The 27,496-nt window shown below is 28.8% G+C and overlaps 1 protein-coding gene across 1 annotated transcript in view; it reads right to left on the reverse strand.

The window, feature by feature from the left end:
* Positions 1 to 27,496, reverse strand: part of LOC143241624 (uncharacterized) — a 61,577-nt gene that overhangs the window by 16,013 nt on the left and 18,068 nt on the right. The window contains exons 11-21 of the mRNA XM_076484800.1: positions 26,738 to 26,791; positions 25,713 to 25,766; positions 21,820 to 21,873; positions 21,440 to 21,493; positions 11,999 to 12,052; positions 9,095 to 9,148; positions 5,237 to 5,281; positions 4,032 to 4,085; positions 2,710 to 2,763; positions 1,695 to 1,757; positions 161 to 232 (exon numbers count right to left, since the gene is read on the reverse strand). Coding sequence (XP_076340915.1) covers positions 161 to 232; positions 1,695 to 1,757; positions 2,710 to 2,763; positions 4,032 to 4,085; positions 5,237 to 5,281; positions 9,095 to 9,148; positions 11,999 to 12,052; positions 21,440 to 21,493; positions 21,820 to 21,873; positions 25,713 to 25,718 — 510 coding nt within the window. The 5' untranslated portion in view covers positions 25,719 to 25,766; positions 26,738 to 26,791. The remainder of the gene's footprint in view (positions 1 to 160; positions 233 to 1,694; positions 1,758 to 2,709; positions 2,764 to 4,031; positions 4,086 to 5,236; positions 5,282 to 9,094; positions 9,149 to 11,998; positions 12,053 to 21,439; positions 21,494 to 21,819; positions 21,874 to 25,712; positions 25,767 to 26,737; positions 26,792 to 27,496) is intronic.

The following is a 27,496-nucleotide window of genomic DNA, read 5'->3' on the forward strand; positions in this document are numbered from 1 at the left end:
TGAAAAATATGATGTTGTACACAGTAAAATTATAAACATTCTAGTTTATAATAATAGGATACATAACTTTAATTATAATTGTTACATTACTGTTCTATATTTAAAGACACAATTACAAAACAATTATGTTCACTTATCCATCATATATATTTATAGTTACAGGTTTTCCATCAATTCCGTTAAGTCCTATAAGTCCTGCTGGTCCTGGAGGTCCTACAGGTCCTGTTAAACCCTTCATTTGTAAAGCAAAAAATTCAAATTAACAATGGTTTATAAACTGTATTATTAGCACAAAAAGTGAGAAAAACCTTGAACATACTGTGTCTTTTAAATAGTTACATTAAACTGAAGTAGACCACAATTCTTGTATCAATTAAAACATAATTAACTGAGCTATTCTTTTTAACCAAGTTCCTGTAACTGGGACATATATTTCCTACTGTCAAAATGTTATGCTGGGTCCAAATTCATTATCTTGGTTGTTATCACTAGATGTAGAACTATCATCCTCTCATCTCATTACTTCATCATCCTCATCACTAGATGTAGAACTATTATCCTCTTGTCTCATTACTTCATCATCACTAGATGTAGATCTATCATCCTCTCATCTCATTACTTCATCATCACTAGATGTAGAACTATCATCCTCTTGTCTCATTACTTCATCATCACTAGATGTAGAACTATCATCCTCTTGTCTCATTACTTCATCATTATCACTAGATGTAGAACTATCATCCTCTTCTCTCATTATTTCATCATCATCACTAGATGTAGAACTATCATCCTCTTGTCTCATTACTTCATCATCATCACTAGATGTAGAACTATCATCCTCTTGTCTCATTACTTCATCATCATCACTAGATGTAGAACTATCATCCTCTTGTCTCATTACTTCATCATCACATATTTTAACATCACTTTACACACTGTCTTTTAAGCTATCTGTGTCAAGAACATCAATATTACTTACATATAATTAGGGTTACAACTCACTACTCTAGTGATGGTAGCAGGTCAGCACCCAGTTATTGTACATTCTGTTTAGTCATCTTATTGGTAACAGAAGGGAACCATATATCATCATGAGGTGGGATGACAACAAATACATTCTAACACATTTTACTTCCATACATCAGATGCAGTAATTCTAATTTATAATGGGAAAGATCTGCACCAGTTGAGGTCTGATGGGAAAACAGGAAAATATACGTCTCAGCCTCAGTGAGAAATTGTTTTTTTAAGTAACCAATAATTCAGTTCAGACAAAATGTGTTTAGATAAGTGTTATTTTGAACACTGAATAAGAATTAGAAATAGTTGTATTAAAAACAAATCTATCAGTCCATAAGAATATAAAAATAAATTATTTTTTAAAGGTGATATGTAGAAAACCATTCAATCAAGACACGTCATGTTTTACGTGTAACAATTACAAAAACTTACATTTTTTATAACTACTGCTTTTAATTTGCCAGCTTAATATGTTTTAAAAAGAATTAATACACCATTTAGTAACTTAATAGTAACAAGACTTACATCATTAAAATAATGAAACTTGTTTATTTGTCCGAGAGGTTTCAGTGTCCTGATTGTGTCATGGCCTGTATTAATGAAATGAAATTGTCAATGTTTTACAGATTTGTTGCCAACTTAGTATGAACATTGTGGTATTAATATGGACTAACCTGTAACCCAGGTGGGCCCCTGGGACCTACACGTCCTGGATGTCCTCTGTCTCCCATGTCTCCCTAAAAAATATAAGTACAGTTACGTGTTTTAGTATATTACATCACTTACTGTGAAAACCAGTAAATATTATGCTTTCATCATGTCATATGTGCTCTTTTATTTATTTATTACAAGGCTTATTAGTACATTTTACTGTACTACAGTTGATCCATGTTCACTACACTTCAACTGATAAAGGTTTTACGGTACTACAACTGATAAAGGTTTTACGGTACTACAACTGATAAAGGTTTTACGGTACTACAACTGATACATGTTTTACGGTACTACAACTGATACATGTTTTACGGTACTACAACTGATACATGTTTTACGGTACTACAACTGATACATGTTTTACGGTACTACAACTGATACATGTTTTACGGTACTACAACTGATACATGTTTTACGGTACTACAACTGATACATGTTTTACAGTACCACAACTGATAAACGTTTTACGGTACCACAACTGATAAACGTTTTACGGTACCACAACTGATAAACGTTTTACGGTACCACAACTGATAAACGTTTTACGGTACCACAACTGATAAACGTTTTACGGTACCACAACTGATATATATTTTGCTGTTCTATGAGTGATACTTGTTTTACTGTACTACAGTTGATATATTTTATTATGTTATGTGTAATTTGTTGAATATTGTTGAAGTGTTCATAATATTACTGTGATTATGGTTATACAAATACCTGAAAACTGTATTCAATAATTTAATGTTGTCAAATGGTTTTATACTTACTATGGTTTATAGCAGTTTTATTTTTATCAAATTTACACACATTTAAAAATATTCATTCCTTTCTGTTACAAATACTAGCAGTGAAAATTTGATATGAATAAAATATTAATAAGACTGAATGAACACAAAGTTTTACACATCAAGTTAAGTTTGTAACTAATACAAAAACACTATTGTCCGTTTAGTCTTCATGTATCCATCTCACCTTTGGTCCAGGATTTCCTCTTGGACCTATTATCCCTGGGTACCCTTGTTCACCCTAGTAAAACAGCAGACTGATAAATATAATTTGCATCAAACTTTCATAATAACTCTTTATGGTTCTACATTATATACCAGCAAATATTTTATTTATTTGAATAAATTATACAAGTGTAGTTCCTAAACTGACACAAAGAAACTTGAATAAATTATACAAATATAATTCCTAAACTTCCACAAACTAAAAAATTTGAATAAATTATACAAGTATAGTTCCTAAAAACTTACACAAGCTAAAAAACTTGAATAAATTATACAAGTATAGTTCCTAAAAACTTGCACAAGCTAAGAAACTTGAAAAAATTATACAAGTATTATTATAGTATTATTATACAAGTTCCTAAACTGACACAAAGAAACCTGAATAAATTATACAAATATAATTCCTAAACTTCCACAAACTAAAAAATTTGAATAAATTATACAAGTATAGTTCCTAAAAACTTACACAAGCTAAAACACTTGAATAAATTATACAAGTATAGTTCCTAAACTTACATAAACTAAGAAACTGGAATAAATTACGCAAGTATAGTTCCTAAACTGACAGAAAGAAACTTGAATAGATTATACAAAAAAAGTTCCTAAACTTATACTAAGAATCTTGAATAAATTATACAAGTATAGTTCTTAAACTTACACAAACAAAGAAACTTGTATAAATTATACAAATATAGTTCCTATATTGGTAAAAGCTAAGGAAATTGTTGTACACAAATATAGATTCATGACCTGACAAAAGCTAAGGAAATTGTTGTACACAAATATAGATTCATGACCTGACAAAAGCTAAGGAAATTGTTGCACACAAATATAGATTCATGACCTGACAAAAGCTAAGGAAATTGTTGCACACAAATATAGATTCATGACTTGACAAAAGCTAAGGAATGTGTTGTACACAAATATAGATTCATGACAGAACTTAAGCTGAGAAAATTGTGACTTTGAATAAGTTGACATCATACAGACTAAAACATCAACACAAGTTTAGAGACTGGATATTGCATAAACTCAGAAACTTCTTATGTGGAATTATTTTATGATCAAAGTAAGTTTTTTCACTATCAGTTTAAATCTACTTAGTTACTAAAACCTAAATTAACTAGTTATTGTTCTAAATCTTCTCAAAATAAGGAATTCCTTGTATTGAATATAGTGTCATAGTTAAATTTATTTAACTATGCATGGCACTATATCAAAAAGAAGGGATTTCTTACTTTGAGCAAACCAATAATCAGTACAGTGTTAAAATGCAGGACATACAGGCAATCCATCTGGTCCCCTTGGTCCAGTGTCACCTTTGCTTCCCTTAGGACCCTGTAAGCAGATGTTAAAATAAAACATAGGTTTTATACTAATGAACATTTTTAACAGTAAATTAGAAAACATTTATTAGATTTTTAAAAATATTGTGTTAACATAAACATATTTACAATATAGTATTGGTTTAAATAATATGAAAAGAAAATCAAACATATCTTTTAAATCTATTAAGGAACTTTTCTGGGACATTATAGGATATAATTATCTGATCGTGTTCTATAGGACACAGCTCTTCTAACTATAAAAGTATGTGCAGTTCTATAACCTTGTTGAAAATTTAGTGATGTATGAAAACAAATACAACCTATCAATAACATGAAATAATAGCTCTCGATCACATGGGTAGATGAAAAGCATTTCTAACAGGTAAATTGTTGTAAGTTTATAAAGATATAAGAAATTATTATATTAGAAATAAGTCATTGAATGTGACATAATAAATAAAGGGTTTGGCAAATAGCATGAAAAAGTTTCATGAGTAAAACAGTATCTTATACAGAAATGACGTATCTAAGTAATGAAGTAACAACAGTAAATATCTGTAATGGGACGTATCTAAGTAATGAAGTAACAACAGTAAATATATGTAATGGGACGTATCCAAGTAATGAAGTAACAACAGTAAATATATGTAATGGGACGTATCCAAGTAATGAAGTAACAACAGTAAATATATGTAATGGGACGTATCCAAGTAATGAAGTAACAACAGTAAATATATGTAATGGGACGTATCCAAGTAATGAAGTAACAACAGTAAATATATGTAATGGGACGATCCAAGTAATGAAGTAACAACAGTAAATATATGTAATGGGACGTATCTAAGTAATGAATTAACAACAGTAAATATATGTAATGGGACGTATCTAAGTAATGAAGTAGCAACAGTAAATATAATGTAATGGGACGATCTAAGTAATGAAGTAACAACAGTAAATATATGTAATGGCGAAGATCGTTTAGATGAATGACATACTTGCTTGTATTTCCTATACTATACAGTAGACTGGATAGATGTGTTAATAACTAGTATCTTGTACAGTAAGATACTACTAGGTAGAGTGGGTGAATAAGATAGAAAGTATTGTCTACAATAATATTGTATCTAAGCAGACTGAATAAATGTAAAAGATCCCTCTCACCTGTGCACCTTCATTTCCTTGAATACCAAGTAGTCCTGGAGGACCCTGAAAATATTATAATCACGTCTATATAATAAGCTTTAATTCTTAGCTATAGTATTCTGTAAGATTTAATTCTTATCTATTGTGTTCTGTAAGATTAAATTCTTAGCTATACTATTCTGTAAGATTAAATTCTTAGCTACAGTATTCTGTAAGATTAAATTCTTAGCTACAGTATTCTGTAAGATTAAATTCTTATCTATAGTATTCTGTAAGATTAAATTCTTAGCTACAGTATTCTGTAAGATTAAATTCTTAGCTACAGTATTCTGTAAGATTAAATTCTTAGCTACAGTATTCTGTAAGATTAAATTCTTAGCTACAGTATTCTGTAAGATTAAATTCTTAGCTACAGTATTCTGTAAGATTAAATTCTTAGCTATAGTATTCTGTAAGATTTAATTCTTAGCTACAGTATTCTGTAAGATTAAATTCTTAGCTACAGTATTCTGTAAGATTTAATTCTTATCTATAGTATTCTGTAAGATTTAATTCTTATCTATAGTATTCTGTAAGATTAAATTCTTAGCTACAGTATTCTGTAAGATTAAATTCTTAGCTATAGTATTCTGTAAGATTTAATTCTTATCTATAGTATTCTGTAAGATTTAATTCTTATCTATAGTATTCTGTAAGATTAAATTCTTAGCTATAGTATTCTGTAAGATTAAATTCTTAGCTATAGTATTCTGTAAGATTAAATTCTTAGCTACAGTATTCTGTAAGATTAAATTCTTAGCTACAGTATTCTGTAAGATTAAATTCTTAGCTACAGTATTCTGTAAGATTAAATTCTTAGCTACAGTATTCTGTAAGATTAAATCCTTAGCTATAGTATTCTGTAAGATTAAATCCTTAGCTATAGTATTCTGTAAGATTAAATTCTTATCTATAGTATTCTCTAAGATTTAATTCTTAGCTATAGTATTCTCTAAGATTTAATTCTTAGCTATAGTATTCTCTAAGATTTAATTCTTAGCTATAGTATTTTGTAAGATTAAATTCTTAGCTACAGTATTCTGTAAGATTAAATTCTTAGCTACAGTATTCTGTAAGATTAAATTCTTAGCTACAGTATTCTGTAAGATTAAATTCTTAGCTACAGTATTCTGTAAGATTAAATTCTTAGCTACAGTATTCTGTAAGATTTAATTCTTAGCTACAGTATTCTGTAAGATTAAATTCTTAGCTACAGTATTCTGTAAGATTAAATTCTTAGCTATAGTATTCTGTAAGATTTAATTCTTATCTATAGTATTCTGTAAGATTAAATTCTTAGCTACAGTATTCTGTAAGATTAAATTCTTAGCTACAGTATTCTGTAAGATTAAATTCTTAGCTACAGTATTCTGTAAGATTAAATTCTTAGCTACAGTATTCTGTAAGATTAAATTCTTAGCTACAGTATTCTCTAAGATTAAATTCTTAGCTACAGTATTCTGTAAGATTAAATTCTTAGCTACAGTATTCTGTAAGATTAAATCCTTAGCTATAGTATTCTGTAAGATTAAATCCTTAGCTATAGTATTCTGTAAGATTAAATTCTTATCTATAGTATTCTCTAAGATTTAATTCTTAGCTATAGTATTCTCTAAGATTTAATTCTTAGCTATAGTATTCTCTAAGATTTAATTCTTAGCTATAGTATTTTGTAAGATTAAATTCTTAGCTATAGTATTCTGTAAGATTAAATTCTTAGCTACAGTATTCTGTAAGATTAAATTCTTAGCTACAGTATTCTGTAAGATTAAATTCTTAGCTACAGTATTCTGTAAGATTAAATTCTTAGCTACAGTATTCTGTAAGATTAAATTCTTAGCTACAGTATTCTGTAAGATTAAATTCTTAGCTACAGTATTCTGTAAGATTAAATTCTTAGCTACAGTATTCTGTAAGATTAAATTCTTAGCTACAGTATTCTGTAAGATTAAATTCTTAGCTACAGTATTCTGTAAGATTAAATTCTTAGCTACAGTATTCTGTAAGATTTAATTCTAAGCTATAGTATTCTCTAAGATTTAATTCTTAGCTATAGTATTCTGTAAGATTAAATTCTTAGCTATAGTATTCTCTAAGATTAAATTCTTATCTATAGTATTCTGTAAGATTAAATTCTTAGCTACAGTATTCTGTAAGACTAAATTCTTAGCTATAGTATTCTGTAAGATTAAATTCTTAGCTATAGTATTCTGCAAGATTTGATTCTTATCTATAGTATTCTGTAAAGATTTAATTCTTATCTATAGTATTCTGTAAGATTTAATTCTTATCTATAGTATTCTGTAAGATTAAATTCTTAGCTATAGTATTCTGTAAGATTTAATTCTTATCTATAGTATTCTGTAAGATTTAATTCTTATCTATAGTATTCTGTAAGATTAAATTCTTAGCTATAGTATTCTGTAAGATTAAATTCTTATCTATAGTATTCTGTAAGATTAAATTCTTAGCTATAGTATTCTGTAAGATTTAATTCTTATTTATAGTATTCTGTAAGATTAAATTCTTAGCTATAGTATTCTGCAAGATTTGATTCTTATCTATAGTATTCTGTAAAGATTAATTCTTATCTGTAGTATTCTATAAGATTTAATTCTTATCTGTAGTGTTCTATAAGATTTAATTCTTATCTATAGTGTTCTGTAAAATTTAATTCTTATGTATAGTATTCTATAATATTTAATTCTTATCTATAGTATTCTATAATATTTAATTCTTATCTGTAGTGCTCTATAAGATTTAATTCTTAGTTGTAGTGTTCTGTAAGATTTAATTCTTATGTATAGTATTCTATAATATTTAATTCTTATCTATAGTATTCTATAATATTTAATTCTTATCTATAGTATTCTATAAGATTTAGTTCTTATCTATAGTATTCTGTAAGATTTAATTCTTATCTATAGTATTCTGTAAGATTTAATTCTTATCTATAGTATTCTGTAAGATTTAATTCTTAGCTATAGTATTCTGTAAGATTAAATTCTTAGCTATAGTATTCTGTAAGATTAAATTCTTATCTATAGTATTCTGTAAGATTAAATTCTTAGCTATAGTATTCTGTAAGATTTAATTCTTATTTATAGTATTCTGTAAGATTAAATTCTTAGCTATAGTATTCTGCAAGATTTGATTCTTATCTATAGTATTCTGTAAAGATTAATTCTTATCTGTAGTATTCTATAAGATTTAATTCTTATCTGTAGTGTTCTATAAGATTTAATTCTTATCTATAGTGTTCTGTAAAATTTAATTCTTATGTATAGTATTCTATAATATTTAATTCTTATCTATAGTATTCTATAATATTTAATTCTTATCTGTAGTGCTCTATAAGATTTAATTCTTAGTTGTAGTGTTCTGTAAGATTTAATTCTTATGTATAGTATTCTATAATATTTAATTCTTATCTATAGTATTCTATAATATTTAATTCTTATCTATAGTATTCTATAAGATTTAGTTCTTATCTATAGTATTCTATAAGATTTAATTCTTATCTATAGTGTTCTGTAAGATTTAATTCTTTGCCAAAACTGCTTTTTTTGCCAGATTTCTCAGATTTCACTGTCTAACTATACAAATACTTTAATAACACTATATTATGTGGAAAGTTTTATGCTTGCTACATAGAGAAGTATATTTTGTATACTATTCTATGATAAAATCATTTCTAAAGCAATAATCCAATCTTTTTTGTTCCTTGGTCAAGACACTTTTGATCTTTTTTTATAAATCCTAAACTCAGCATAAATATGAAACTTTTACACCCTACAATAGATAATTATGTTAAGTCCATTTCATTTTCATGTTTACCGGATTTCCAGGTGGGCCACTTGGACCTGTTGGACCTGAAAGTCCTGGTTCTCCCTACATAAGAAAGAACAATAGTATCCTGTTAAATTTTCAAAATTTTTGTTAAAGTTGCTAACATTTACCAATTAATAGTTAATTTAATGTTAAATGTTTTGTATTGTGGATAATTTTTATAAATAATTAACAAATGTAATTTAAGGTTATATTATACATATAGTGACATAATGCAGTCTTTATTTATTTTTTACCTGAATGTTATTGTAATATATCATGAGCTAATAGAAGTTCTCTGGCTGATTAGTTCACAAACATGTTGTTACGTTTCTAGTAATGTCTAACTTAACCTTGGTATTACTATAATGTAAAAATACTTCCAGTATATTTGGAGAAAAACAAAAGAAATAATAGTCACTTACTATCTGAGTTACTGATAATAAATTTTCAATAATTCAGAGTTATTAAAACATTTTGATCTCTTGTTATTTTAATTATTAATAACCAAGGCTTGTTACAACTCATATTAATGTTGTATTAACAGCAGTGTAACTAGAGCTATTGTGATATACTACTCTATCAACTAGTACCAACAGAGTAGATATGATATAACTTCTGTGATATACCACTGAACCAATCAGTAATAGCTGAGAGTGATGTCAATCTTTCTGATGACATTTCTCACATCTAAAGTACACCACACCTCAATGACTACTTTCCATAATCAAACTAGTGTTTCAATAGTTCTATCATATAGAAATCCAGTGATTTGACCAGCATGTCTTCTTATCAAATATCCTGTATGTTCTTCATGTTTGAGATTTGTAACAGTTGAATGAGAGGACAGACTGAATGTCCTATCTTGGAGAAACCATACCTTCGTAGACTTTGTATCAGAAGGAGATCCTTTTTCATCATGCTGTCCGTGATATGTGGGAGATTTTGATTTTTCTATTAACTATGTTTATGGACTCTTGTCTATTGGAAAACATTACTTTCCCTACCATACTGAGGTATCAATATTTCTAGGTAAGCCTTGTTCCACAAACTGATTATATTCATTTGTTACAAAGGATATTCTTTCCTTGAAAATTCTAAATCCTTGATCCATACAAATATTTATGATCCACTTATATGAATATTTTGAAGTAACAGTTTCATACCAAAAGTAGTTAATTTTCAGTAACATTGCTGTTCATATGAAACTCCAAACAATAAAAAAATTGTAGTTCCTATACTTTCTATTGTGCTGCAAGCTTATATTAGGTATTATTGTCACATGACTTGTATATTCAAATCATCTTAATATAATTAAGGAAACATTCCTCTGTATATGTCTTGCAAAGTTTCTTATGTGTAACTAGTAAAATTTTAAATTCAAATTTCAAAGTTACAACTGACTAATCTATTCAGTTCAGGCTTTATTTTGTTTACCACAAGGGCTTAGTTAACCCATAAAATATTGAAGCCTTTGTGAAGTCTGAATTGAATAGATTATTCAATTACAAATACTTGTAATTAAAAGTCCATTATACAGTAGATTGTTATGTGTAGCTACAATGTATCTATAATAGTTAAATTACAAGTCCATTATACAGAAGATTGTTATGTGTAGCTACAATGTATATATAATAGTTAAATTACAAGTCCATTATACAGAAGATTGTTATGTGTAGCTACAATGTATATATAATAGTTTAATTACAAGTCCATTATACAGTAGATTGTTATGTGTAGCTACAATGGATCTATAACAGTTAAATTACAAGTCCATTATACAGTAGATTGTTATGTGCAGCTACAATGTATCTATAATAGTTTAATTACAAGTCCATTATACAGAAGATTGTTATGTGTGGCTACAATGGATCTATAACAGTTAAATTACAAGTCCATTATACAGTAGATTGTTATGTGCAGCTACAATGTATACATAATAGTTAAATTACAAGTCCATTATACAGAAGATTGTTATGTGTGACTACAATGTATACATAATAGTTAAATTACAAGTCCATTATACAGTAGATTGTTATGTGCAGCTACAATGGATCTATAATAGTTAAATTACAAGTCCATTATACAGTAGATTGTTATGTGCAGCTACAATGTATATATAATAGTTTAATTACAAGTCCATTATACAGTAGATTGTTATGTGCAGCTACAATGTATCTATAATAGTTATATTACAAGTCCATTATACAGAAGATTGTTATGTGTGGCTACAATGTATACATAATAGTTAAATTACAAGTCCATTACACAGTAGATTGTTATGTGCAGCTACAATGGATCTATAATAGTTAAATTACAAGTCCATTACACAGTAGATTGTTATGTGCAGCTACAATGTATATATAATAGTTTAATTACAAGTCCATTATACAGTAGATTGTTATGTGTAGCTACAATGGATCTATAATAGTTTAATTACAAGTCCATTATACAGTAGATTGTTATGTGCAGCTACAATGTATATATAATAGTTAAATTACAAGTCCATTACACAGTAGATTGTTATGGGCAGCTACAATGTATATATAATAGTTTAATTACAAGTCCATTATACAGAAGATTGTTATGTGTGGCTACAATGGATCTATAATAGTTAAATTACATGTCCATTACACAGTAGATTGTTATGTGTGGCTACAATGGATTTATAATAGTTAAATTACATGTCCATTACACAGTAGATTGTTATGTGCAGCTACAATGGAACTATAATAGTTAAATTACAAGTCCATTACACAGTAGATTGTAATGTGCAGCTACAATGTATATATAATAGTTTAATTACAAGTCCATTATACAGAAGATTGTTATGTGTAGCTACAATGGATCTATAAAGCAGTTATATGTTTGTTTTCTAGCAATATATACCTTATATATTACTTATGAACTTACCTTCTTCCCGTCAATACCAGGTTCACCAGGTGTTCCAGGTGGTCCCATTGGACCCTATCATAATTGTAAAAGAAACTTTTTTGTCTATATGATAAACATATAGAAGACATTCACACAAAACAGAAAATTATCAAAAATAGAAGCAGAGAATATTGAAAGACATTCACACAAAACAGTAAATTATCAATAATACAAGCAGAGAATATTGAAAGACATACACAGAAAACAGTAAATTATCAATAATACAAGCAAAGAATATTAAGAGATACACACAAAACAGTAAATTATCAATAATACAAGCAGAGAATATTGAAAGACATGCACACAAAACAGTAAATTATCAATAATACAAGCAGAAAATATTGAAAGACATATGCAGACAAAATAGTAAATTATCAATAATACAAACAGATAATATTGAAAGATATACACACAAAACAGTAAATTATCAATAATACAAACAGAGAATATTGAAAGACTTGCACACAAAACATTAAATTATCAATAATACAAACAGATAATATTGAAAGATATACACACAAAAGAAGTAAATTATCAATAATACAAACAGAGAATATTGAAAGATATACACACAAAACAGTAAATTATCGATAATACAAGCAGAGAATATTGAAAGATATAGACACAAAATAGTAAATTATCAATAATACAAGCAGAGAATATTGAAAGACATGAACACAAAACAGTAAATTATCAATAATACAAGCAGAGAATATTGAAAGATATAGACACAAAACAGTAAATTATCAACAATACAAGCATAGAATATTGAAAGATATACACACAAAACAGTAAATTATCAATAATACAAGAAGAGAATATTAAAAGATATACACACAAAACAGTAAATTATCAATAATACAAGAAGAGAATATTGAAAGATATACACAAAAATAGTAAATTATCAATAATACAAGCAGAAAATATTGAAAGACATACACACAAAACAGTAAATTATCAATAACACAAGAAGAGAATATTGAAAGATATAGACACAAAATAGTAAATTATCAATAATACAAACAGAGAATATTGAAAAATATACACACAAAACAGTAAATTATCAATAATACAAGCAAGAATATTGAAAGACATACAGACAAAATAGTAAATTATCAATAATACAAGCAGAGAATATTGAAAGACATGCACACAAAAAGTAAATTATCGATAATACAAGCAGAGAATATTGAAAGACATGCACACAAAACAGTAAATTATTGATAATACAAGCAGAAAATATTGAAAGACATGAACACAAAACAGTAAATTATCAATAATACAAGCAAAGAATTTTAAGAGATACACACAAAACAGTAAATTATCAATAATACAAGCAGAGAATATTGAAAGATATACACACAAAACAGTAAATTATCAATAATACAAGCAGAGAATATTGAAAGACATCAACACAAAACAGTAAATTATCAACAATACAAGCAGAGAATATTGAAAGACATCACCACAAAACAGTAAATTATCAATAATACAAGCAGAGAATATTGAAAGACATACACACAAAACAGTAAATTATCAATAATACAAGCAGAGAATATTGAAAGACATCAACACAAAACAGTAAATTATCAACAATACAAGCAGAGAATATTGAAAGATATACACAGAAAACAGTAAATTATCAATAATACAAGCAGAGAATATTGAAAGATATACACACAAAACAGTAAATTATCAATAATACATGCAGAGAATATTGAAAGACATACACAGAAAACAGTAAATTATCAATAATACAAGCAGAGAATATTGAAAGACATACACAGAAAACAGTAAATTATCAATAATACAAGCAAAGAATATTAAGAGATACACACAAAACAGTAAATTATCAATAATACAAGCAGAGAATATTGAAAGACATGCACACAAAACAGTAAATTATCAATAATACAAACAGATAATATTGAAAGATATACACACAAAACAGTAAATTATCAATAATACAAACAGAGAATATTGAAAGACTTGCACACAAAACATTAAATTATCAATAATACAAACAGATAATATTGAAAGATATACACACAAAAGAAGTAAATTATCAATAATACAAACAGAGAATATTGAAAGATATACACACAAAACAGTAAATTATCGATAATACAAGCAGAGAATATTGAAAGACATACACAGAAAACAGTAAATTATCAATAATACAAATAGAGAATATTGAAAGACATACGCACAAAACAGTAAATTATCAATAATACAAGTAGAAAATATTGAAAGATATACACACAAAACAGTAAATTACCAATAATAAACGCCAAGAATATTGAAAGATATACAGAAAAAACAGTAAATTATCAATAATACAAGCAGAGAATATTGAAAGACATCAACACAAAACAGTAAATTATCAATAATACAAGCAGAGAATATTGAAAGATATAGACACAAAACAGTAAATTATCAATAATACAAGCAGAGAATATTGAAAGACATCAACACAAAACAGTAAATTATCAATAATACAAGCAGAGAATATTGAAAGATATAGACACAAAACAGTAAATTATCAACAATACAAGCAAAGAATATTGAAAGATATACACACAAAACAGTAAATTATCAATAATACAAGAAGAGAATATTAAAAGATATACACACAAAACAGTAAATTATCAATAATACAAGAAGAGAATATTGAAAGATATACACAAAAATAGTAAATTATCAATAATACAAGCAGAAAATATTGAAAGACATACACACAAAACAGTAAATTATCAATAACACAAGAAGAGAATATTGAAAGATATAGACACAAAATAGTAAATTATCAATAATACAAACAGAGAATATTGAAAGATATACACACAAAACAGTAAATTATCAATAATACAAGCAAGAATATTGAAAGACATCAACACAAAACAGTAAATTATCAATAATACAAGCAAAGAATATTGAAAGATATACACACAAAACAGTAAATTATCAATAATACAAGCAAAGAATATTAAGAGATACACACAAAACAGTAAATTATCAATAATACAAGCAGAGAATATTGAAAGACATACAGACAAAATAGTAAATTATCAATAATACAAGCAGAGAATATTGAAAGACATCAACACAAAACAGTAAATTATCAATAATACAAGCAGAGAATATTGAAAGATATAGACACAAAACAGTAAATTATCAACAATACAAGCAGAGAATATTGAAAGATATAGACACAAAACAGTAAATTATCAACAATACAAGCAGAGAATATTGAAAGATATACACACAAAACAGTAAATTATCAATAATACAAGAAGAGAATATTGAAAGATATACACAAAAATAGTAAATTATCAATAATACAAGCAGAAAATATTGAAAGACATACACACAAAACAGTAAATTATCAATAACACAAGAAGAGAATATTGAAAGATATAGACACAAAATAGTAAATTATCAATAATACAAACAGAGAATATTGAAAGATATACACACAAAACAGTAAATTATCAATAATACAAGCAAGAATATTGAAAGACATCAACACAAAACAGTAAATTATCAATAATACAAGCAAAGAATATTGAAAGATATACACACAAAACAGTAAATTATCAATAATACAAGCAAAGAATATTAAGAGATACACACAAAACAGTAAATTATCAATAATACAAGCAGAGAATATTGAAAGACATACAGACAAAATAGTAAATTATCAATAATACAAGCAGAGAATATTGAAAGACATGCACACAAAACAGTAAATTATCAATAACACAAGAAGAGAATATTGAAAGATATAGACACAAAATAGTAAATTATCAATAATACAAACAGAGAATATTGAAAGATATACACACAAAACAGTAAATTATCAATAATACAAGCAAGAATATTGAAAGACATCAACACAAAACAGTAAATTATCAATAATACAAGCAAAGAATATTGAAAGATATACACACAAAACAGTAAATTATCAATAATACAAGCAAAGAATATTAAGAGATACACACAAAACAGTAAATTATCAATAATACAAGCAGAGAATATTGAAAGACATACAGACAAAATAGTAAATTATCAATAATACAAGCAGAGAATATTGAAAGACATCAACACAAAACAGTAAATTATCAATAATACAAGCAGAGAATATTGAAAGATATAGACACAAAACAGTAAATTATCAACAATACAAGCAGAGAATATTGAAAGATATAGACACAAAACAGTAAATTATCAACAATACAAGCAGAGAATATTGAAAGATATATACACAAAACAGTAAATTATCAATAATACAAGAAGAGAATATTGAAAGATATACACAAAAATAGTAAATTATCAATAATACAAGCAGAAAATATTGAAAGACATACACACAAAACAGTAAATTATCAATAACACAAGAAGAGAATATTGAAAGATATAGACACAAAATAGTAAATTATCAATAATACAAACAGAGAATATTGAAAGATATACACACAAAACAGTAAATTATCAATAATACAAGCAAGAATATTGAAAGACATCAACACAAAACAGTAAATTATCAATAATACAAGCAAAGAATATTGAAAGATATACACACAAAACAGTAAATTATCAATAATACAAGCAAAGAATATTAAGAGATACACACAAAACAGTAAATTATCAATAATACAAGCAGAGAATATTGAAAGACATACAGACAAAATAGTAAATTATCAATAATACAAGCAGAGAATATTGAAAGACATCAACACAAAACAGTAAATTATCAATAATACAAGCAGAGAATATTGAAAGATATAGACACAAAACAGTAAATTATCAACAATACAAGCAGAGAATATTGAAAGATATAGACACAAAACAGTAAATTATCAACAATACAAGCAGAGAATATTGAAAGATATACACACAAAACAGTAAATTATCAATAATACAAGAAGAGAATATTGAAAGATATACACAAAAATAGTAAATTATCAATAATACAAGCAGAAAATATTGAAAGACATACACACAAAACAGTAAATTATCAATAACACAAGAAGAGAATATTGAAAGATATAGACACAAAATAGTAAATTATCAATAATACAAACAGAGAATATTGAAAGATATACACACAAAAGAGTAAATTATCAATAATACAAGCAAGAATATTGAAAGACATCAACACAAAACAGTAAATTATCAATAATACAAGCAAAGAATATTGAAAGATATACACACAAAACAGTAAATTATCAATAATACAAGCAAAGAATATTAAGAGATACACACAAAACAGTAAATTATCAATAATACAAGCAGAGAATATTGAAAGACATACAGACAAAATAGTAAATTATCAATAATACAAGCAGAGAATATTGAAAGACATGCACACAAAACAGTAAATTATCAATAATACAAGCAGAGAATATTGAAAGACATGCACACAAAAAGTAAATTATCGACAATACAAGCAGAGAATATTGAAAGACATGCACACAAAACAGTAAATTATTGATAATACAAGCAGAAAATATTGAAAGACATGAACACAAAAAAGTAAATTATCAATAATACAAGCAGAGAATATTGAAAGACATCAACACAAAACAGTAAATTATCAATAATACAAGCAGAGAATATTGAAAGATATAGACACAAAACAGTAAATTATCAATAATACAAGCAGAGAATATTGAAAGACATCAACACAAAACAGTAAATTATCAATAATACAAGCAGAGAATATTGAAAGATATAGACACAAAACAGTAAATTATCAATAATACAAGAAGAGAATATTGAAAGATATAGACACAAAATAGTAAATTATCAATACAAGCAGAAAATATTGAAAGATATAGACACAAAATAGTAAATTATCAATAATACAAGCAGAAAATATTGAAAGACATGAACACAAAAAAGTAAATTATCAATAATACAAGCAGAGAATATTGAAAGACATCAACACAAAACAGTAAATTATGAATACAAACAGAGAATATTGAAAGACATCAACACAAAACAGTAAATTATCAATAATACAAGCAGAGAATATTGAAAGACATCAACACAAAACAGTAAATTATCAATAATACAAGAAGGGAATATTGAAAGATATACACAAAAATGGTAAATTATCAATAATACAAGCAGAAAATATTGAAAGACATACACACAAAACAGTAAATTATCAATAATACAAACAGAGAATATTGAAAGATATACACACAAAACAGTAAATTATCAATAATACAAGCAAAGAATATTAAGAGATACACACAAAACAGTAAATTATCAATAATACAAGCAGAGAATATTGAAAGATATACACACAAAACAGTAAATTATCAATAATACAAGCAGAGAATATTGAAAGACATCAACACAAAACAGTAAATTATCAATAATACAAGCAGAGAATATTGAAAGACATCAACACAAAACAGTAAATTATCAACAATACAAGCAGAGAATATTGAAAGACATACACAGAAAACAGTAAATTATCAATAATACAAGCAGAGAATATTGAAAAACATCAACACAAAACAGTAAATTATCCATAATACAAGCAGAGAATATTGAAAGACATCAACACAAAACAGTAAATTATCAACAATACAAGCAGAGAATATTGAAAGACATACACACAAAACAGTAAATTATCAATAATACAAGCAGAGAATATTGAAAGACATGAACACAAAAAAGTAAATTATCAATAATACAAGCAGAGAATATTGAAAGACATCAACACAAAACAGTAAATTATGAATACAAACAGAGAATATTGAAAGATATACACACAAAACAGTAAATTATCAATAATACAAGAGAATATTGAAAGACATCAACACAAAACAGTAAATTATCAATAATACAAGCAAAGAATATTGAAAGATATACACACAAAACAGTAAATTATCAATAATACAAGCAGAGAATATTGAAAGATATACACACAAAACAGTAAATTATAAATAATACAAGCAGAGAATATTAAAAGATATACACACAAAACAGTAAATTATCAATAATACAAGCAAAGAATATTAAGAGATACACACAAAACAGTAAATTATCAATAATACAAGCAGAGAATATTGAAAGATATACACACAAAACAGTAAATTATCAATAATACAAGCAGAGAATATTGAAAGACATCAACACAAAACAGTAAATTATCAACAATACAAGCAGAGAATATTGAAAGACATCAACACAAAACAGTAAATTATCAACAATACAAGCGGAGAATATTGAAAGACATCAACACAAAACAGTAAATTATCAACAATACAAGCAGAGAATATTGAAAGACATACACAGAAAACAGTAAATTATGAATAATACAAGCAGAGAATATTGAAAGACATACACAGAAAACAGTAAATTATGAATAATACAAGCAGAGAATATTGAAAGACATACACAGAAAACAGTAAATTATGAATAATACAAGCAGAGAATATTGAAAGACATACACAGAAAACAGTAAATTATCAATAATACAAGCAGAGAATATTGAAAGACATCAACACAAAACAGTAAATTATCAACAATACAAGCAGAGAATATTGAAAGACATACACACAAAACAGTAAATTATCAATAATACAAGCAGAGAATATTGAAAGACATCAACACAAAACAGTAAATTATCAATAATACAAGCAGAGAATATTGAAAGACATCAACACAAAACAGTAAATTATCAACAATACAAGCAGAGAATATTGAAAGACATACACAGAAAACAGTAAATTATCAATAATACAAGCAGAGAATATTGAAAGATATACACACAAAACAGTAAATTATCAATAATACAAGCAGAGAATATTGAAAGACATCAACACAAAACAGTAAATTATCAATAATACAAGCAGAGAATATTGAAAGAGATACACAGAAAACAGTAAATTATCAATAATACAAGCAAAGAATATTAAGAGATACACACAAAACAGTAAATTATCAATAATACAAGCAGAGAATATTGAAAGACTTGCACACAAAACAGTAAATTATCAATAATACAAACAGATAATATTGAAAGATATACACACAAAACAGTAAATTATCAATAATACAAACAGAGAATATTGAAAGATATACACACAAAACAGTAAATAATCGATAATACAAGCAGAGAATATTGAAAGACATTCACAGAAAACAGTAAATTATCAATAATACAAATAGAGAATATTGAAAGACATACGCACAAAACAGTAAATTATCAATAATACAAGTAGAAAATATTGAAAGGTATACGCACAAAACAGTAAATTACCAATAATAAACGCCGAGAATATTGAAAGATATACAGAAAAAACAGTAAATTATCAATAATACAAGCAAAGAATATTGAAAGATATACACACAAAACAGTAAATTATCAATAATAGAAAAAGAGAATATTGAAAGATATAGACACAAAATAGTAAATTATCAATAATACAAGCAGAGAATATTGAAAGACATGCACACAAAACAGTAAATTATCAATAATAGAAGCAGAGAATATTGAAAGATATACACACAAAACAGTAAATTATCAACAAAATATGCTTAGTTACACAATAGTAATACCTCTGACTCCAAAGACAAGTTATATTAAGTCATGGTATTGAACTCCATTCTATATTAACTGTAGTTCTAACACTAAGAGAGTGTCCAGTTTGTAACTCAGAGTGATCCTGAACATATCTTTGGAGACAAAATCATTAACAAGGAGGTCTTGAAGCATGTGAACATGACCAGCGTAGAAGCTATGCTTCTTTAATGACAACTGTGCTGGGTTGGTCATGTGGTGCATATGATAGAACATAGACCTTTGAAGAATACTTTATGGAGAACTTTTCTCTGGCCAGTGGTGAAGAGATGGACCAAGTTGAGTTACGAATATGTAATAAAGCATAACCTGATCACAGCTAATATACATACTACACATTGAGAGACCCTAACTCATGGTCACACCACATGGCACAAAGCTATTCAGGACTGTTCAGAGGATGTGCAGGTAATAGTCTCACAGGATTGTCACTCTTGGAGACACACCTTGCCTACAGTGTTACCTATAGTAAAATAAATATTTGTGAAAAGAAATGTGCCAGCAAGTTCAGGCACTTATCACAAAATGCTGGAATTACAGTAAACAATTCAAGAGTATCTGGTTTCTCAGCCCTTTCCCTATGTCATCTTTGATTATTGAAGGACTGCCACTGAAGTTGACACATGCATACAAACATTGACTTGATTTATTCTAATTATTATATATTTATCAGTTACACAACATTTTCTGAAACATCAGAAGCTGATAGTGATGATAATTTCTGACATTGAAGTAAGAATCTTTGTCTATGATAAGTTATTTAGCCAAAACTGGTTATATACACATAAGTAATTGGCTTGTAATAGTTTCACACTTACCGGAGCACCAGCTCTGGCCACATCACCAGGTCTACCTGGTTCTCCTTGGTCTCCCTGAAGTAAAACAACACTTTTTATCATTCTCAAGGTTTAGTTATAATATGACATCAGAAATATTTCTGGTCATTTATGGGAAAAACACAACTTTTAAAAAAATACACATTAAAACATATATTTGAAATATTCAAAGGTTTGGTTCATTTCATTTTGTAAACAACTGTGTTCTACAGTTTTTACTGCATACAACACAATTAAAAAGTTAAGACTTCATTATCCTATCTTAGCTGTACCTCTAATACTGGAATAAAACTTTATATCAGTATTTAAAATTATTTTAATAGTAATATGGAACAATATTCCATGATCATGTTGCTCTTCACCTTCTCTCCTTTAGTTCCTGGTGTTCCTGGTTTGCCTTGCTGACCTTGTACCCCCTGGTGAATGAAATTAATTACATGATCATGTCATCTAGTTATAAGACATATTTATAAATATTAAATTTAGTATGCTGTCATCATACAAAGGTCAGTTTCTTCCCCTCAAAGTAGCAGTATATTGGATGCTTTTAATTAGAATTTTAATGAAGTATCTATTAAAGAATGTTACTATATATATGTGCATCAGCAGATTTACAAAACCATAAAAGTATTATTACTAGAAATAAGTTTTAAACTATTTATATATTGAAAACGGCTCGTTTGGGCTGAAAACACCTTTTCGGTCAGAAAAGGTCGAAACGTTGTTCGCTCTTCTATGTAAAGTGTTTTCTCAGCCCAAACGAGCCGTTTTTGCATATAAATTTCTCAACAAGTGGGTTTCTCGTCATCACTGATTAAGTTTTAAACTACCTTTAAAAAACCAAAAATGAATCAATTCATATAAGAATCAGAAACAAAACAAAAGAGCTAATATTTCTTAAGAAACAAAAATAAAAAAATTAGGCCTACAGTATACCCAAGCCTCAACAATAAAATCCAACATTTAAATCAGTGGTTCTTAACCTGGGTTCAATCGAACCCCAGGGGTTCGGTGGAGGTCAAAACACACACATTGTGTGTATGTCCATTCCGTTCACACCACGCGTATGATTTGTGACGTCATACTCCACTTGACCATCATTGGCTGCAGCTGAACACGTCACATCACTTGGCCTTAATATCTGTGCTGCAGGGAACTTCGTGCGCTTAGCAGTGGACTTGTGACTGTAGTAATCGTGCCTCATTTGTGATTTTTTTCTTAATCTTTCAATCCCTTCATACTAACTATATCGAGCAAAAACAGAAAGCGGTCGGACGAATACGTACAATATGGATTCACGTGTGTATAACGGAACATGATGGGAGTCAACGTCCTCAATGCATGATTTTCAATACCAAGTTGAGCAATTCTAGTCTAGCACCAGCAAAACTAAGAGAACACTCCCTAAACCTGCATGGAGATGGGAAATACAAGAACTCAACACTTGCTGAATTTAAGGTAAAGAGAGTCAGGTTCGATGAAAAGGCTACTTTTCCTGTTCTCGGCTTTGTACCCATTGATAAACTGATCCTCACAGCATCGTACGAAGTTGTGTACTTGATCGTAAAGCAGAGCAAACCACACACCATTGGTGAAGCACTCATGAAACCAGCTGCGTTGAAGATGGCAAATATCATGCAAGGAAAAATTGCTGAAAATAAGTTATCCCAAATTCCGCTTTCAAATGACACCATCAGCAGCAGAATAGATGACATGAGCGATGACATCTTGACTCAAGTAGTTGCAGATCTGATTTCAAGCCCAGTAAAATTCAGCCTTCAACTCGATGAGACCACCGATGTTTCCAGTCTAAGCCAGCTTGTTGTATTCGTGCGCCATGTGAAGAACGACGGGATAAAAGAAGATTTTTTATTTTGTAAACCTCTTACAATAACAACTAAGACGTGAAGAAACTTGTGGAAGACTTCTTCAGAGACAATGATCTTTCGTGGGATATGGTTTCTGTAATTTGTTTGGACGGAGCTCTAGTCATACTGGGACGAAACTCTGGTTTTGGTGCACTGGTGAAAGCCGTGCACCACACATCATTGTAACACACTGTGTTCTGCACAGACATGCATTGGCAACAAAAACCTTGCCTTCAAAACTGGCAGAAGTATTAAAAATTGTCGTGGAATGTGTGAACTTTGTGTGAAATAGTGCCCTGAAGCATCGCATCTTCAAAGAGCTGTGTAATGAAATGGGTTCTGAATTCGGGGTACTTCTGTACCATTCTAACGTTCAGTGGTTATCCCGGGAAAATGTGTTGAATCGTGTTTTTGCCATGTGTGTGAAATTAGCCCTATTTTTGCAAGAGCACCAACATTGTCATGCAGATTGCTTCGAAAAATCTGTGTTCATTCTTATTTTGGTGTACATGGCCGATATCTTCAATGCTCTCAATCATCTCAATCAACAGATGCAGGGTGGTGAAGTCAACATCATCAAAGCTGAAGAAAACATGAAGGCTTTTCAAAAAACTACCATTATGGAGATGTTGAACAGAGAATGATAACTTCGCAAACTTTCCCCTGCTGGACGACTGTGTAAGTAAGATCGAAGATGTGTCTGAAATCGGAGACATTTCTGTACACGGCTAACTGAAGCAAGCAATTGTCATGCACTTAGATGAGCTCGCGAAGTTTCTCGATGGATACTTTCCCACCAGAGAGTCATATCCTGCATGGGTAAGACAGCCATTCACGTTTAGTGTTGCGACAGCAGATGTCAATGATGAATACCTCGACGAAATCATTGAACTCCAGCAGAGCCAGGTTCAACAGCAACTTTTCAGAACAACAACGCTCTCAACGTTTTGGTGTCACCAAATCGTACTTTCTTATTGCTAAGAAAGCCCTTGAGATACTCATACCGTTTGTTACAACGTATCTTTGCGAGCAATCCTTTTCGAGGATGGTAGACATAAAAACGAAGAAAAGGAACAGACTTTGTTGTTAAAATGATATGAGAGTGGCACTTGCCAAGGTGAAGCCGCGCATTTCTGAACTTGTCTCTGAAAGGCAACAGCAAAAGTCACATTGATTTGCAGCACATATTGAGTTATGTTTTTGTTTTTATTTCAAATTCATATTTTGTTGGTTTTGTTCTTTGAACACAGTGATATTGTGTGCAACTGATGCATAGTTCATTTTGTGCACTAATAAAACATCTACTTATGTTTTGAATTTGAAAAAATCATATTTTATTGTTCCAATTGCGAAGGGTTCAGTGAATGCAAGAACAAAATTTCTGGGGTTCAGTACCTCCAACAAGGTTAAGAACCACTGGTTTAAATGTTACAGTATTGTCAACAGACACATCAATGAAATTCAACATTCATATATTACACCTACAACACGTTCTACAGTCTATTCTGGATAATGAAACATGAAAATAAAATTGTATGTTAAAAACATTACTAATATCTATCAATAATAGTACAAATGTTGATTTTAGTATGTTATAATTTTCTTTAACGAAGTATTTGGTTTCTGTCTTCTTCACTGAGGTTTATGTCTGTTTCTTTATAGTGTTTTCTAACTTCTGGTTCTTCTTTCAACACATAACATGAAATTTAAAGACACTAAGGACATATGGTTCATCTAGTACATCCCATCCACTAAAGAAAATCATAACCAGCCATTATCATTTAAATATTTAATAAGTTTTCCCTTAAACTCACTCACATTTATTCATCCACCTTATCTGAAAGCAAGCCATTCCAAAAGCCAACCAACCTGTTTGATAAATAGAACTGTAACTGTCGAAGATAACTCCTACCCTACCAAAATTTTATATGTCGAAGATGACTCCTACCCTGCCAAAACTTTATATGTCGAAGATAACTCCTACCCTGCCAAAACTTTATATGTTGAAGATAACTCCTACCCTGCCAAAAATTTATATGTCGAAGATGACTCCTACCCTGCCAAAAATTTATAGCTGTGTCTCCTAGTCCTTAATCAAATCTCCTCTAATTCTTCTTTAATTAATAATTTCAGAGAGGGTTATTTAAAGATTTTTTTTCTCATATATCTTTAATCTTTTAGGGCAGTGTGTAGGACTCATAAAAGATGGGGGAAAATGGAATTATTGAAACATGATTTTAGTGTTTACAGATCAACTCTTAAAAATACTTTTTTTCATTTTGCTAAATATCGTTCTAAAATAAATACTGGGATTTATAAAATAATAATGTTTTAGAAATTCATCTCAAAAAAACAGTAAGCTGTCAAATTTGTTTTCAAAGACTTACTGGCATTCCAATCAATCCTGGTTCTCCACTCAGACCTTGTGGTCCTCTGAAGCCCTGGAATAATTAAAAAACCAGAAATGATCAATGTATTTTACTGTAATAACAAGTGATAATTATAATTAAACTTACCTTTTGTTGGAAATAATAATCAGTGATGTCGAGAAAACCCACTTGTAGAGAAATTTATATGCAAAAACGGCTCGTTTGGGTTGAGAAAATATTTTATGTAGAAGAGCGAACAACGTTTCGACCTTCTTGGGTCATCGTCAGGTTCAACGAGCCGTTTTTGCATACATATTTACCTTTTGTTTGTTGCTAGCAAAGTTTTTACAAATCCCACATAAAATTATACCTTAGTACTTCATTTTTGACATCTTTTGAAGAGAAACTCGTAACTTTGTAAACTGAAGGTTAAGACACTATTAGTTATGGTCAGTAAGGCCAGTTGTTGGAGTGGTTACATACCATAATCCACAGGTACTAGTCCTAAGATACTATCACTAAGACCAGGTGTTGGAGTGGTTACATACCATAATCCACAGGTACTAGTCCTAAGATACTATCACTAAGGCCAGGTGTTGGAGTGGTTACATACCATAATCCACAGGTACTAGTCCTAAGACACTATCACAAAGGCCAGTTGTTGGAGTGGTTACATACCATAATCCACAGGTACTAGTCCTAAGACACTATCACTAAGGCCAGGTGTTAGAGTGGTTACATACCATAATCCACAGGTAGTAGTCCTAAGACACTATCACTAAGGCCAGTTGTTGGAGTGGTTACATACCATAATCCACAGGTACTAGTCCTAAGACACTATCACTAAGGCCAGGTGTTAGAGTGGTTACATACCATAATCCACAGGTAGTAGTCCTAAGACACTATCAGTAAGGCCAGGTGTTAGAGTGGTTACATACCATAATCCACAGGTAGTAGTCCTAAGACACTATCACTAAGGCCAGTTGTTGGAGTGGTTACATACCATAATCCACAGTCCTAATTTAAATGTTTCAGATCCTTACCGTGTCTCCTTTATCTCCTCTTCTGCCTTCTTCTCCTTTTTTACCTTTATCACCCTGTTAAATATAAATAATTATTTATTTAAACTGAAAGTCATACAATGGGCTGTCTGAGCTTTCTCTACTATGAGGAATTAACCCATAGATTTTAAAAGATAAAAGTCCATAAACTTATTGCTTCATAATAGTAGAAATAAATGAAAATCTTCACTTAAATTGTTACATTTTATCAATCTAAGGTTTTTGTTGTCATTGTATGGATCCTTGAAACTTTCACATCTATCTAAACTTTGGAAAATATTATAAGGAAAACAAACTGTTATATATAATAGAGTTTACTTCATCAGAAATTAAGATAAACTAATAGAGTTTACTTCATCTGAAACTAAGATAAACTAATAGAGTTTACTTCATCTGAAACTAAGATAAACGAACAGAGTTTACTTCATCTGAAACTAAGATAAACTAATAGAGTTTACTTCATCTGAAACTAAGATAAACTAATAGAGTTTACTTCATCTGAAACTAAGATAAATGAATAGAGTTTACTTCATCTGAAACTAAGATAAATGAATAGAGTTTACTTCATCTGAAACTAAGATAAACGAATAGAGTTTACTTCATCTGAAACTAAGATAAACGAATAGAGTTTACTTCATCTGAAACTAAGATAAACTAATAGAGTTTACTTCATCTGAAACTAAGATAAACGAATAGAGTTTACTTCATCTGAAACTAAGATAAACGAATAGAGTTTACTTC

This window comes from Tachypleus tridentatus, unplaced genomic scaffold (assembly GCF_004210375.1).
Source record: "Tachypleus tridentatus isolate NWPU-2018 unplaced genomic scaffold, ASM421037v1 Hic_cluster_1, whole genome shotgun sequence".
Lineage (NCBI taxonomy): Eukaryota > Metazoa > Arthropoda > Merostomata > Xiphosura > Limulidae > Tachypleus > Tachypleus tridentatus.